At 44.8% G+C, this 12,891-nt stretch overlaps 1 protein-coding gene across 1 annotated transcript; it reads right to left on the reverse strand.

Annotated features, from left to right (window-relative positions):
• Positions 1 to 2,640: 2,640 nt before the first annotated feature.
• On the reverse strand, positions 2,641 to 11,476 carry TSPAN6 (tetraspanin 6). The gene is made up of 7 exons (XM_063313625.1): positions 11,311 to 11,476; positions 8,813 to 9,001; positions 8,527 to 8,601; positions 7,541 to 7,639; positions 6,527 to 6,682; positions 4,727 to 4,810; positions 2,641 to 3,658 (listed from the first exon to the last, which is right to left on the reverse strand). Exons 1-7 carry the CDS (start codon positions 11,395 to 11,397, stop codon positions 3,590 to 3,592), a joined length of 759 nt encoding a protein of 252 aa, XP_063169695.1. The 5' UTR covers positions 11,398 to 11,476; the 3' UTR covers positions 2,641 to 3,589.
• Between the last annotated feature and the right edge of the window lie 1,415 nt (positions 11,477 to 12,891).

The following is a 12,891-nucleotide window of genomic DNA, read 5'->3' on the forward strand; positions in this document are numbered from 1 at the left end:
AGCCCATTTATGTAGAATCCTCAGGAGTGTCATTCAGAAGTTAATAGTAACAGGCCTGGTTCACACATCACACCCAAGTCATCACATAGTTTATTTGTTGAAGTCCAGTATGATGCCAGTACCCAGCTATAATGCTTTAGTGTTAGTTACAAATCAAGTCCATCGTGGCTTGACAAACCATGGTCCAAAATCCTGGCTACATATCCCATGTAAATGCAGCAACTCTCTAAGAGATTTCAGAGGGCTTGTTACACAGGCTGGGGTTCACATATGGCACTAAGCCACAAGGTGGCTGGGCTTGAGCTTTGCATGGTATGCAAACTCCACCCCTTGTGTAATCACGGTTTATGGCTTAGCATGTAGTGTGAACCAGCCGCTTACCATTCATATAGTAAATTTGGCTTGGCATGGTGTGTGAACCCAACCCCTTAAACCACTGGTCCAAGATAGCCTTAGTGTCATATCAATTGCAGAATCTGATTCTCCCATCAAAATGCCAAAAGTAGGGATATTACAAATCAATATCCCTACATTCCTGCGTGTGTGTATGTATGTGTGTGCATGTGTGTGTGTGTGTGTGTGTGAGTGTATGTGTGTGTGTGTGTGTGTGTGTGTGTGTATGTATGTATGTGTGTGTGTATATATATATATATATAAGTTGATCATGTGTTTGGTTACTGGGATTACAATCCCATCCTATTGCACAGGAAACTAGTTTACACAGACTCATAACATTGGTCTACCTAGATTAACGTTGCCAAAAGCTTCCCAAAAAGAATTTTACGTCGTATTTGGAGATCCTGGGGATTGGACCAGAGGCCTTCCACATCCAAAGCCTCTGCTCCACCACTGAGCTACAGCCTCTTCTGGGGTTCAGATCAGGTAATCATTATTTTACCTGGTCCACAACCATTAAAAGCGAGGGACCAGAAGGAGAGAAAATTTACCTCTTTAACCAAAATATAGGGTCAACTTTGGAGATGTCTCTAAGGGAAGAGGATTCAAAAGAAGAGAGGTGACCTTTCTGAACAGTTCTCACTTTTCATCAGAATTTGGGACTTAACCCCACAAAATATATTTCAGAGTCCTTGGGGCCAATTCTAAAGGCCAGGAGGCAACTCCAGATGCAGGTTTGGCATAGGTTGCTAAAATATTGATTGGCCCTTTGCCCAAAGAGCTTCTCCAACAAGCAAGTCTCGGTATGTTTCAACATTTGGAGCAGTGTTTTTCAAATTTGGCAACTTTAAGATGTGTGGACTTCAACTCCCAGAATTCCCCAGCCAGCACTGCTGGCTGGAGAATTCTGGGAGTTGAAGTCCACACATCTTAAAGTTGCCAAGTTTGAAAAACACTGAGCCAGAGCCTCCAGAAGTTGATCCAATGCAACAAAATACAGTCTCTGAGCCCCAACATTAGGAACTTGTGGAGCTCTGGATTGAAAACGCTCATTTGTATTTTTGAAGGTACTTTGGGGTTCTGGGTAAGATCTGACAGCACAGAGTGAGAAGCATTATTCAAGGAGAAACGGGCATTTAACTGTAAGAGGCAGCTGTTGGTTAAGTTACACTTCAATAGCTAGAACAGGCTAATATAAATTTAAATATGTCCATTTAAATACATTGAAGGTTAATGACACAGCAACTCCAGCACTATGAAAAGCCGCCCTTTTTAGACATCTATTTGAAAACTACTGTCCTCAGGAACTTAGGTAAAAAATCCATCCCACAATTCAGAGTGAATGCAGCCAACTGCAACCTTTGTCTGAAGGAGCTGGACTATCGAGCTACCCTAACTGACCTGGCCCCGATCTGGCATTCTTTCCCAAGAGCATTTCAAAAAAGAAATCCCAAAGGAAAAGCTCTCGTATCTTGCCCTTGGTGCTTTCAAAAATAATTCAAATAAAATCCAAAGGAAAGCAGTCGAATCAAACTGGTTTTCAGTGGCTATAGTCTGTCAGGGACGTGGCTCCTGAAAGACCTCTCTCTTCTGTTTGTTGTTTGTTTAAATAAATTCTGCAAATAAAGAACAGAGAATAAGAAGTTAGAGGCAGCTGATTTTTAAATGCCAAGAAGTTACACACTAAGCCATAAAGGGAGTGGCTTGCTACAAATCAACAATTGCAGTTTATAAAAATGGTTTACACCTTACTGTTCTGGGTCAAGTTTAGGTAAAGGTAAAGGTTTCCCTTGACATTAAGTCCAGTCGTGTCCGACTCTAGGGGGCGGTGCTCATCTCCATTTCAAAGCCAAAGAGCCAGCGTTTGTCTGTAGACACTTCCGTGGTCATGTGGCCGGCACGACTAAGCGGAATGCCGTTACCTGCCCGCTGAAGCGGTACCTATTAATCTACTCACATTTGCATGTTTTCGAACTGCTAGGTTGGCAGGAGCTGGGACTAGCAACAGGAGCTCACCCCGTCATGCGGATTCGAACCGCCGACCTTCCGATCGGCAAGCTCAGCAGCTCAGCGGTTTAACCCGCAGCGCCACCAAGTCCCCTTAGTCAAGCTTAGAGCAACATGCAAATCAAGCTACTCCTCATATAGGAAATCACTGGTTATTGTGGGTGACCTTTCCTACAATTTTTTCCCAACTCTGCAATAAGCATTTTTGAAGAAAGAGCATAATACCTCAAAAGTTTCTCTACCATTGGTTGGAATGAGGGCTTTATGGTGAGTAGACATCAGCTTCCCAGCAAATAGAGAATTACAACCACACAGCTGATCTCAGAGAACATTAGATAATGGATACAATTTGGGGTACCACATTTCTGGAAGATATTGAAGCTTTGAACAGGTTCGAAGGAGGGCAACATGATGGTACAGGGTCTTAAGGACATAACCTATGGGAACAGGCTGAAGTTGCTTGGGAAGTTTGGTCTGGAAAAAGAAGACTGTGGGGAGACGTGATATCAGGGTTCAGGTACAAAATAGGGTGCCAGAGAAAAGATGGTGAGGAACCATTTTCCATGGCCATACAAGCTAGAAATAACAGCTACAGGTTGCAGCTACTTAGATTTCTTTTACGTATAAGGAAAAACTTCCTAACTGTAAGATCTGTGCAACAGTGGAACAGACTACCTATGAAGGCTGTGGGTTCTCCACCTCTGAAGGTTTTTAAGAAGAAGCTGAACAGCCACTTTTCATAATTGGTTTCACTGGTTTTCCTGCACATTGCAGACGCTGATGATCTTCGTGGTCCCCTCCACCTCCACAATTGCACAATCCAATTATTCTACACAGTGTATACAATTTATACTATATTCAATCTTTCCCGGTACAGAGACCAGCCCAAGCCAACATCGACTCACCAGGGATAAACTGGGCAAGTGGCTTGACTCTGTATAGGGCTCCTCATTTCAAAGGACAAATTGGGCTCCAAACCAAACTGCAATTGGCAAGGTTTTGGAAACTGACAAGCGCTCTGGTTGCCAAACCATTCCATCAATTTAATTGGAGCTACACTTTGGCCATTTCCTTGATTTCAAAAAGGGGACCCTCCTTTCAACATACGGCCACGCAAGATACAGGATTTGTCTACTGCAAAGGTGTCTCTACCTTGGAGTGTGAGGCAAACTCCTGGCTTGCCGAGCTACACCATCTCATACTGGTTATTTGTGATGGATCGGGAGAGGCAGCAGGCCAGGAAAATGCCAATCAACTAACAGAGAGAGGAAAAGACAGGATTAACTGGATGGCATCAAGCAAACATCTGTTCTTTCACATCCACTCAGCTAACCTCTGGCATGGGCAACAGACAGAACCAGAACGAAACATCATTTTTGGGGATATGTCAAGACTGGGATAAGACCTGAAAACAGAACAAACCTCAGCTTTAAGGACCCCATGCAGTGGACTTCAGATGTAAGAGTTTATCCCAATTTTACCCCCAAAGTGTTTCCCAAGCAGTCTGGACCACTGATGTAATTCATGTCATTTGCATTGATTTATATCACTGACATCAATGAGTTAATTATGCAAATATTGTAGTTATACAAATTATAATCACACCAATTGCCCTTGAATGGACATCTAGTTCCAGTACACACCCTCTTCCCCCTTTACTCCATAAAACTCAAGGTTTTACTGTAAAATTGGTCCCAACAACTTCTAAACATCTTTTTTAGGATGCTGGATGTATATTAAGCATCCCACTCCCTCCAAAAAAATAGTTTTGGAGCTTAGAAACCGCTTTTGGACTATTTGCTGGTAATGGGGAAAAAATGAAGTTTTGATTTTGGGCTTTGACAATTAAATTGTTTTTATAGAAATTATGTTAGCAAAAGTTTAACTAGTGGTAGGAGATTAAGGCTATATAATATGCATTTATATCTGTGTTGGAGAAGGTCAGAAGTCACCTCCTCCTTCTATTTTCCTGCTATTTCTGCACTTCCTTAGTTTTTCTTGAGTTCTGTACTCTTAGCTTTTTGGTATTCTGTATTGTGTATTTTGTATTTTAACTTTACTTTGAAATCCTAGTAAAGTTCTTATAAAGAAAATAATAATTTTGGGGCTGGAGGGCATCTGGCCAAATGCAAGGTGTTCCTGGCCAGGAGCCAGGTATTAGTGCTGCCCAAGAAGGAGAAACAGAGTCTTAACTGATCAGCAGCTGGGCAGTGGTCACCATGTGCCTTTCCTAGCATGGTAAGCAAAGACCAAACAGGGAGAAGGAAATGGGGGCATTAGGACAGACGAAAGTCCACTTGCATGGTTCTCAAGGAGGGCTCACCTGGAAACAAGCAGTGCCAAAGGAGATCCCAGCCACAATGCCCATTTCAGAGTCCATCGTTTGTATCACCAGGCTAAAACAACCCTGCAGAGAAAAACAGGACCTTGAAAGACTGCCAGGGGCCTCCTACTCACAGGGAACCAGACACACACCCAGCCCTTGAACATTCCATTTAAACCTTGACTTGACCTTAACCTTAACGAAGGACCGTACGGCAGATTTCTTTTAATCTGATTGAAGATTTGCAAAGGTTCAGGCTGTGTCAATATTTATGCAGCACCCTCTGTGCCATTTCTTTATTGCAGTGTACTTTGGAAGGATTGGTTTTCAGCATGCAGCCAAAGAGCTGCTCCCTTTTCAGCTCAAAAGGAAGCCAAGAGATTCAGGGAGCAAAGGCCCAGGACAGCTTCATCACCCGGCTTTTGCACTCTACGCCACACACTCACATCATGCTCCATAAACCAGGAGCATGGACACCCAGTGGTCCAAAGTCATCATGACTTGAGCTAAACTAATTTCATGGACATGTCCATAAGGTTTCCTTGGTGATATGGTGGAAGGAGGGCCTGTTTCTAGGCTGCAGCTCTGGCATTTCTAAGCGGGCTCCCATCCACAGCCTCCAGCATAGCCAGCAATGATGGGGAGTGGGAATAATAGATCAGCAGCATCTGATCAGCAAAGAACCCATTACCCTAAGCCCTAATGTGGTTTGTTTAGTTTTTGCTCAAAAAAAAAAATCCCACTGTGGTTTGTAAGCCACAGTTCATGGCAACAGTTCAGCCTGGAGACAAATGGGATCGACCAGCATCTTTTTTTGTTTTTGCAGCCTCTGGACCTACCCAAAGTGCATGATGCCAAAAATTGGGACCTCTTCTTTTTGCATTTTGGATAGCTGGAGGGACAGATAAGAGCAAAATGGGTCCCTGGAGCTTTGAAGAGGCTTGATGCTGGGCGGAAAATCTCAGTTCTCTACAAATATTAAGCTCGTATTCAGATTTACTCACCAGTAGGTCCAGATACCACTCCGCTAGATTAGCCTTTTTACTGCAGGCAAGAATGAAGCTCTGTATACAGACGATTGTCCACTGTGATACACGGGAGCGAACACCTCTATATAATAGTCTGTCCTCCAGGTTTTCAACGCTACACTTTGTCCTCCTGCCTCTTCGAGTCGATAGACACTTGGCCGTTCTCCCTGCAGCCCTAGGAGGCACCTGATCTACGCTGACATCACAGTTCTTTCTAGTCTAGGAACTGCTAGTTTATGCCACATCAGCTTCGTTCCTTCTAGTCAAGGTCCCCATGTCCTGCCTTAACAGTTCTAAGCCCTCTCTAAAGACAAGTCCTACCTCACCCCCTCTTGGGAGTGATGATTGGCCCAAGCAGAGCCTGATCTGGCCCTTGGATCAGCAGAAGTTGTCTTATGGCATAGCATCAGGTGAGCCATCCATTGTGGCTTATCAATAAACTATATTAAGGCAAGCCATGTCTTTGTGCAAGGATGGATACCTTTGTTGCAGCCCAGGAAGAAAGGCCAAGGTAGTGACATCATGATGTCAACTGAAGAGGCAAAGATGGATTGGGGAACCCATTTGCCATCTTCTTTCTTTCAATGAAGGTACATTAACTTTGCGAGAGGCTTGACCCAATTATTTTCCTCTCTTTCTCAGTAAAAGGTAGCAAAAAACTTGCTGCTGTTATTAAGTAGTTTGCCAGCAAACCAAACTTGGGAGAGTTGGCCCAGCTTTGCTATTTCCAGATTCTAGAGAAATCCAGGAAGGCCAGCACACCTTCACTTACATGTTCATAAACCTTGCCTCTCGCTTTGACGAGATCCTTCAAGTCCTCTTCTGTACAGTTCTCCAAAGATTTGCAGCAACTGGTGGGAATCCCTTTTTGTTTGAAGTGGTCACTCATTCTCCAGTCAGTGAAATTCTCTACACCACAGCAGTGCAACTGTGCAAAACCAAGCAAGCACGAGATGACAATGGCAAGGTGTGCAAATCATTTTGCCCTAAAATGGGATGTTCCAAGGTCCAAATAAGCCATTCCAGATATTCCAGAAGTGGTCTAGCTTTGAAAAGGGTCTGTTCTAGAGCTGGCTTGGACGTGACCCATGTTAAAGTCAGATACCTTTTGGAATACTATTTGGAATAGCCCATTTCAGGGTCTGAAGTTAAGCAATGGGATATTTTACACAGCCCATACATAAAACCGTAGCTAATATACTCCTGGGAAAGCAATGTGAGTTATCATCCCACTCCAAATCCAAACCACAGTTATCTACAATATGTCTCCCCATCAACTCCTCACTCTAACCTCCCTCTTTCAGCAGCCTTGCCATCTGCTTGTAATTCCATATCCCAGATCATTCCCACATTATCTTCCACAACGCCGGGTGGTGCATCTTGTAACAGGGTGAAACATTGGTTTGCTTATATCAAGTCTGGCAGCACAAAGCCTATCTTAAATTCCTAGTATCTTCTCAAATGGAAACGCATACAATATACTGCATGGCGCATTCAGAATATTTAGGTCAACGGGAGTACGGAACCTTTTCGGGTGCCAGGTGTGATGGCCGGGAAGCCAAGAAATATTTTTTTTAAAAAATTAAATCTGGTAAGATCTCATTCCCTACTTCTCATGGGTAAAGGCCAAAGCTCACCAGAGTTCATAATCTTGCTTCTGCTACTTTTCAAAATTTAAAACTCACTTAGGGAGTTCTCTGGACACCACCTCAAGGTGTTTCAGGGGCAGAAACCCCCATTCCTGAGTTATAACAAACACAGAGAAAAATGCAAGGGTTCCACTCACTGTTCTCTGGATGGTATCAACTGCTTTGCTACATTCATCTTTGGTCCCATTGTAATGCTTCAGAGCATTTTCATAGTTTTTCTTAAAACTATCCTTTATCTGCAAGGAAAGGGAGACAGATGCACCACTTCTAGGTTAGGCTTTCACCTGATCAAAAGAAAAAAATCTTTAGCCATTTGAATGAGTTAAAAGTAACTGAAGGTGCCGAGGAATAAAAGCAAGGAAATGGAAAGGCCTGATATCAACATGACAGATTCTTAGAAGAGACATTGTCTTCTACCTGAAAATAGAGGAAGGCCACTTTCAAGATGTTGTCCCAATCAGAGGTGGAAAGAGATGGCAATTTTCTGGCCAGTTTCAATGTTTTTGTGTTAAATTATATATATATATTTTAAGAAAGAGAATCCACATGTATTTTTACCCAGAACATAGCAAAACAGATGTTTTCATATGCATTTTGGCACATTAAGCCTAAATCGATGCTAAAAATATAAGAAATTTAGAATTGGAAAGATATACATTACAATCCATGCTTTGGTTCATTGCTCCTACATACAATACCATCCTAAACCAGCTGTGCAAAACTTCCATCACAAGGGAGGGATTTCCTTCATTTGGAAGGAAATTCAGATGTTTTACAGGGTATAAGGGATGTTTTAAACAACCTAGTTGCAATTTTACACACACTCCTTTCATATTTCTATCCCCAAAGGCATTTACTATGAAATTACACACCACCTCAATCCAGCTGGACTCCAGATAAATGAATGGAATCTCTTAGGAAATGCTGTTTAAAAAATGGAAATCAAATCTGAATGAGATAATCTTCAGTGGAAGGGTTTCTCAGGAATCTTTGCTGTTAGGTAAGATCCAATGTTCAGTGAAAGCAAAATATGATCCTACTGCACACTCCCTGAGGAAGGATAACAGGAATTTCAGTTTTTGCCCCATTAAAACAGCCAACTACCCACAGACAGAGAACTCACCTCGTGTCTGAAGACAAAACCGAGAACAGCAGCCACCAGCACAACAAGGAAGATGAGGACTAAGAACATGGCATACTGTGGACAGAAAGCAGGAATGAAGGACAGCAAAATAACTCTCATTTTAATCCCATGTTATGTTTTTAATCACTGCTTCGTTTAAAACAGTTGCATTAGGATTTGTAATGGGTTCTAAGCCATGCTGGGAAAATTCATGAACCTTTAAAATAAAATAAAAAATAAACAACATGGCGGGCTGCCCTCCACGAGGATAGCCTCTGACTCTTACCAATTTCAGCATCCATGTGCTTCCCCGGCAGGTCGCAAAACAGCCAAAGGTGCCTAACAGAGTGACGACCATCCCTGCCCCAATCAGGACATAAGGAACGTTGCTGGCCTTCTCATTCAGCAGGAAGAAGTAAACCTCCAGGCTCACCTTTCCCCAGATCCCCACGGCCAGGAGGATGATGCCAGAGAACTGGAGAGATAAAAGGAAGAATTGCATGAGCCAATTCTCAGCATCTCAGAAGATGTTTCCCCACAAACAGGCTGTGAAACGCTACCATTGCACGGATGCAGATCAGTTATGCATTGTCCTGAGTTAATTCCTATTAATGCCAGAACATATACCCCCATCATGCAGAATCCCTGCTTGGCCCCTCAGCATGCATTTAGGAACTTGGGGGGAATCCACCCTTCTTCATAGGGGAGGCAACCTGCAGCCCTGGACAGATCCCACAGATCCCACAAATGAATTCCAAAAACTTTTTGCAAGAATTGGCTTAAACCACTAGCCCAAGAAAACTGCCCTTTCCAGCAGGCTTGAGAAAGAGGGAGGTGGCATAAGAGAAAGCAAAAATCCTAGTCAGGATTTGGGGCTGGGTATGATCCATGATGGTCCCTCCTCCCAAAATTATGCAGCCCATCATCTTGCTCAGGGTTCAGAAAGAGGCTGTTCTGATTTTTTTAACTCAACTTTTTGGCAAACAATGCTCACCATCATATAGGAAGCGTGCAGTCGAATTGCACAGTAAATCATTCAACAAAACTAAGGATTTACACAGCCTCCATGAAACTTTACTTTCTCTTTTAGCTCCCACCGCATCCCACAGCTTCGGATCTCAGAAACACATACCCGTAGGGTTTTTCTCATCCTGCAGCCGACTTCCATCCCGTCCTTCAAAAGCATGCCCTTGAGGATTTCCCCCACCCGCCCCCATTCCCACGTACACAGATTTGCTTCCATTTCTCTTCTGTATAAATAGAAAAAAAACCCTGCAGCACCTGCATTCCATGAGCAAAAGAGCAATTTGGCTGTTCCCTGGAAAAACCACACTCACCTGAATCCAAAGCCTGAAGCAGCAGTGTTGAAAGGAAAGGACATGATTACTGAGTACGTTCCACACGTTATTTGTTATTTACCAAAAAAAAAAAAAAGATCAGCAAAGCAAGCTGGCAACTTCTTAAAAAATGAGAAAAATGGAAAGAAGTAGGACCTTGGAACTTCCAGAGATGATCAATATCCCGTACTACATTGTTAGAGTTGAGCCCTTTCACGGCGATTATGTTATTTGTTTACTAAGCCATGGACTACTTTTGATCTGAGTTGGAGAAAACTCTCTGAAAACTGTGTCGATGTGTCCTATGGGGGTTGGCAGAAAGGGGAATGTTCCATTCTTTTTGAGTGTCTATTCCGTCACACTTCGTTGCACCAACAAGTAATGCCTTTATTACTGTTCTTAGAAGAGGTGGAAAAAGAGAAGAGGATGTGCATTCCTTTGAGAAGTTGGACAGTATAAAGCCAGACTTCCCTTCTCTTCCCCGAATGGCTTCAGAGGCCAATCTGCGAGGGAAGGACACGTTTCTTCCTGTCTGGAAGAAGGGTTCCCAAGAGTCTCTCCTTGTGTTCGGTTTACAAAACTCACTGCAGCTTTCAAGTTTCCAACAGCTTTTGATCAGTCAAGAGGGCTGAGGAAAAATAAGGAGCTGAACTTGGAACCGTGATTACACCAGATTATCACATCGGTAGACAGAGTATCAAAAAAACATCTTCAGATACCTTAACCTGAGATCAACCACCTTTCCTCTATTTTTCCTGGCCATCTCACTGGCTGGTAAAGAATTCTCGAAACTTCAAAGCTGCCAGGCCAAGGAAGGTCCACAGGTACAACCTGCTGGGTTCACACTCCTCGTTTAAGCCAAGACTCCTAAGTCACAATGGCTGGGTTCAGTTCACACAACATCAAACGTTACAGCTGAATGCAACAAGCTCGTAAGCGTGGTAAGGAAATGCAATGTATGGAGCAGTGGGAAGGATGGCCTTCCAGCATCATCCAGCAATATTAGATGCAGGGTTGGATTCATGCAAGCAAAAACTCGTTTACTGCAATCCCATCAGACACGATGCCCTAATGTTTTTCAAACTTGGCAACTTCAAGTCCCAGAATTCCCCAGCTGGTACAGTCCACACATCTTAAAGTTGCCAAGTTTGAAAAACACTGCTATGGTAGAACTTAGTATTATTTTTGCACGAGGTGCTAAGCTAAGGGCTGGGTTGCCTCCAGGCAGGTGGGACTAGAGGTCCCATCATGGGCTGTGCTACATGATGGGGCATGTAGTCCCCCCTCTCTTTGCAAAAGGCGCCCCCCTCTTTGCAAAAGGCAACTTTTAGGGTGGGAAAGAGGGAAATGCAAAGGCTGCCCCTGCCCTTCTCCTCTGTGTAGGTCGGATGGCGAGGGGAGGGACCCCTTCTCCCCCCCCCCCATTGTTCCCTAGAGCCTTCCTCACCCAGAAGATGAAGGTGTAGATGAGGAGGACGCTCTTGAGGCAGGTGATGACCGGCTTAGTCTGCAGCCTCCGCGACGGGGACGCCATGCCTGACCCCGACCCAGCGCTCCGCCGCTCGCCCAGACGCAGCCAGACTCCGACGGTCCCAGCCGCTGGCCTGGTCGGAACAAGCCGAGCCCTTCCGGAAAGTGCCGAAACAGAGAGGCGTCTTCACCCGACCAATCGCAAATCCGGGCGGACCCGCCGAGCCTCTCAGGAAGTTGCCGAAAGAGGGACGGCCGGAGGGTAGCCGACGCCGTTCCAACCCAAGCGTGGCCGGAACTAGCCGAGCACGTTAACGGAAAGATCCGAAAGACTGGGCTCGTTTCGCGAACCCAATCGGAACCACCACTTTCCGGAAGATCCCGAAAGGAGGCATCAGCCTTGCTCGGCTTTTTCTGAAGCCTCGCCTCCTTTTCTAATGTGGTTTAGCAGGCGCAGGCGCTAATTTTGGAAATAAAGCCGAGGATGCCTTGTTTGCACCACGAGATGGCGCCAGTCCACCAGCAGCGAAAGATTTAAGAGTTTGGGGGGCTTTTAAAAATCAAAGTGGGCTCGATGATCCGGAGAGAGACGGAGCTTTCCCATTGGGTCGCTTTGCATCAACAGCTGCAGAAATTCCTTTGGTGTCATGAAATCCGACCTCTGCCTCCCTGGGAAGCTGTTTCTCCCTCTCGGCAGAATCCAGGCTTTTCCTGTGGAACGTCTACCTGCATGGCAAAATCCAGGACTAACCCGAGCTCTGATTCTCCAGCATTTTTGCAATTATTTGTTTAATGGCCCCTGTTTTGTTAATTTTGTTGTTTATTAGATCATTTTACAGTAGTCTGGGCTGTCTGTCTAACTGAACGGTTTTAGCCGTTTGTAGGTTTTTTCTAGTTTTGTACACCGCCCCGAGTCCACTGGAGCTGGACGGCCAATAAATAATAATAATAATAATAAAATAATAAAATAATAATAATAATAATAATAATAATAATAATAATAATAATAATAATAGCAGCATCCTTCCAATTTATTTCTTGCACCCTCCCCAAAGAGCTCAGCCAGTCAGCTTCGCGGCTGAGTTGCTTTGGGAGCCTGGATCTGCCCGGACTTCATCCCCCACTCTGCCTCGGGGTGCCCCATCCGTTTGGGGACAGGAGCTTCATCACCCTGGGGCTCCTTTTCCCAAAACTGGGCTGATCCCTCAAGCCTCCCACCCGTTCGCACGAGGCGAAACCCGGCTGGCAGGGAGCCGAGTTCTGCACTTCAAAGGTCAGCGAAGAAAGACCCGCGCCTGGTTGGCCGCTTTGCTCTCGAAGCCATCCATCTGCGAGTCCAGACATCTTCCGGGCCGGGCCGTCCAACTGGGAAGGCTCCCGACGGCCCTTCCGTTGCTCTGCAACCCCGGGGCTGCGAGAGCTGCTTAGGAAGCGCGTCTCTCAGCCACCGCACCACCACTTCGCTCTTTCTCCCTCCTTGAAGGAGTCTCTGGCAAGCTCCAGCTGCCCCACATCTGGGCAACATTAGCCGAGCCTCTGGCCTGTCAAAGAACAAACT

This window comes from Candoia aspera, chromosome 12 (genome assembly GCF_035149785.1).
Source record: "Candoia aspera isolate rCanAsp1 chromosome 12, rCanAsp1.hap2, whole genome shotgun sequence".
Classification (NCBI taxonomy): domain Eukaryota; kingdom Metazoa; phylum Chordata; class Lepidosauria; order Squamata; family Boidae; genus Candoia; species Candoia aspera.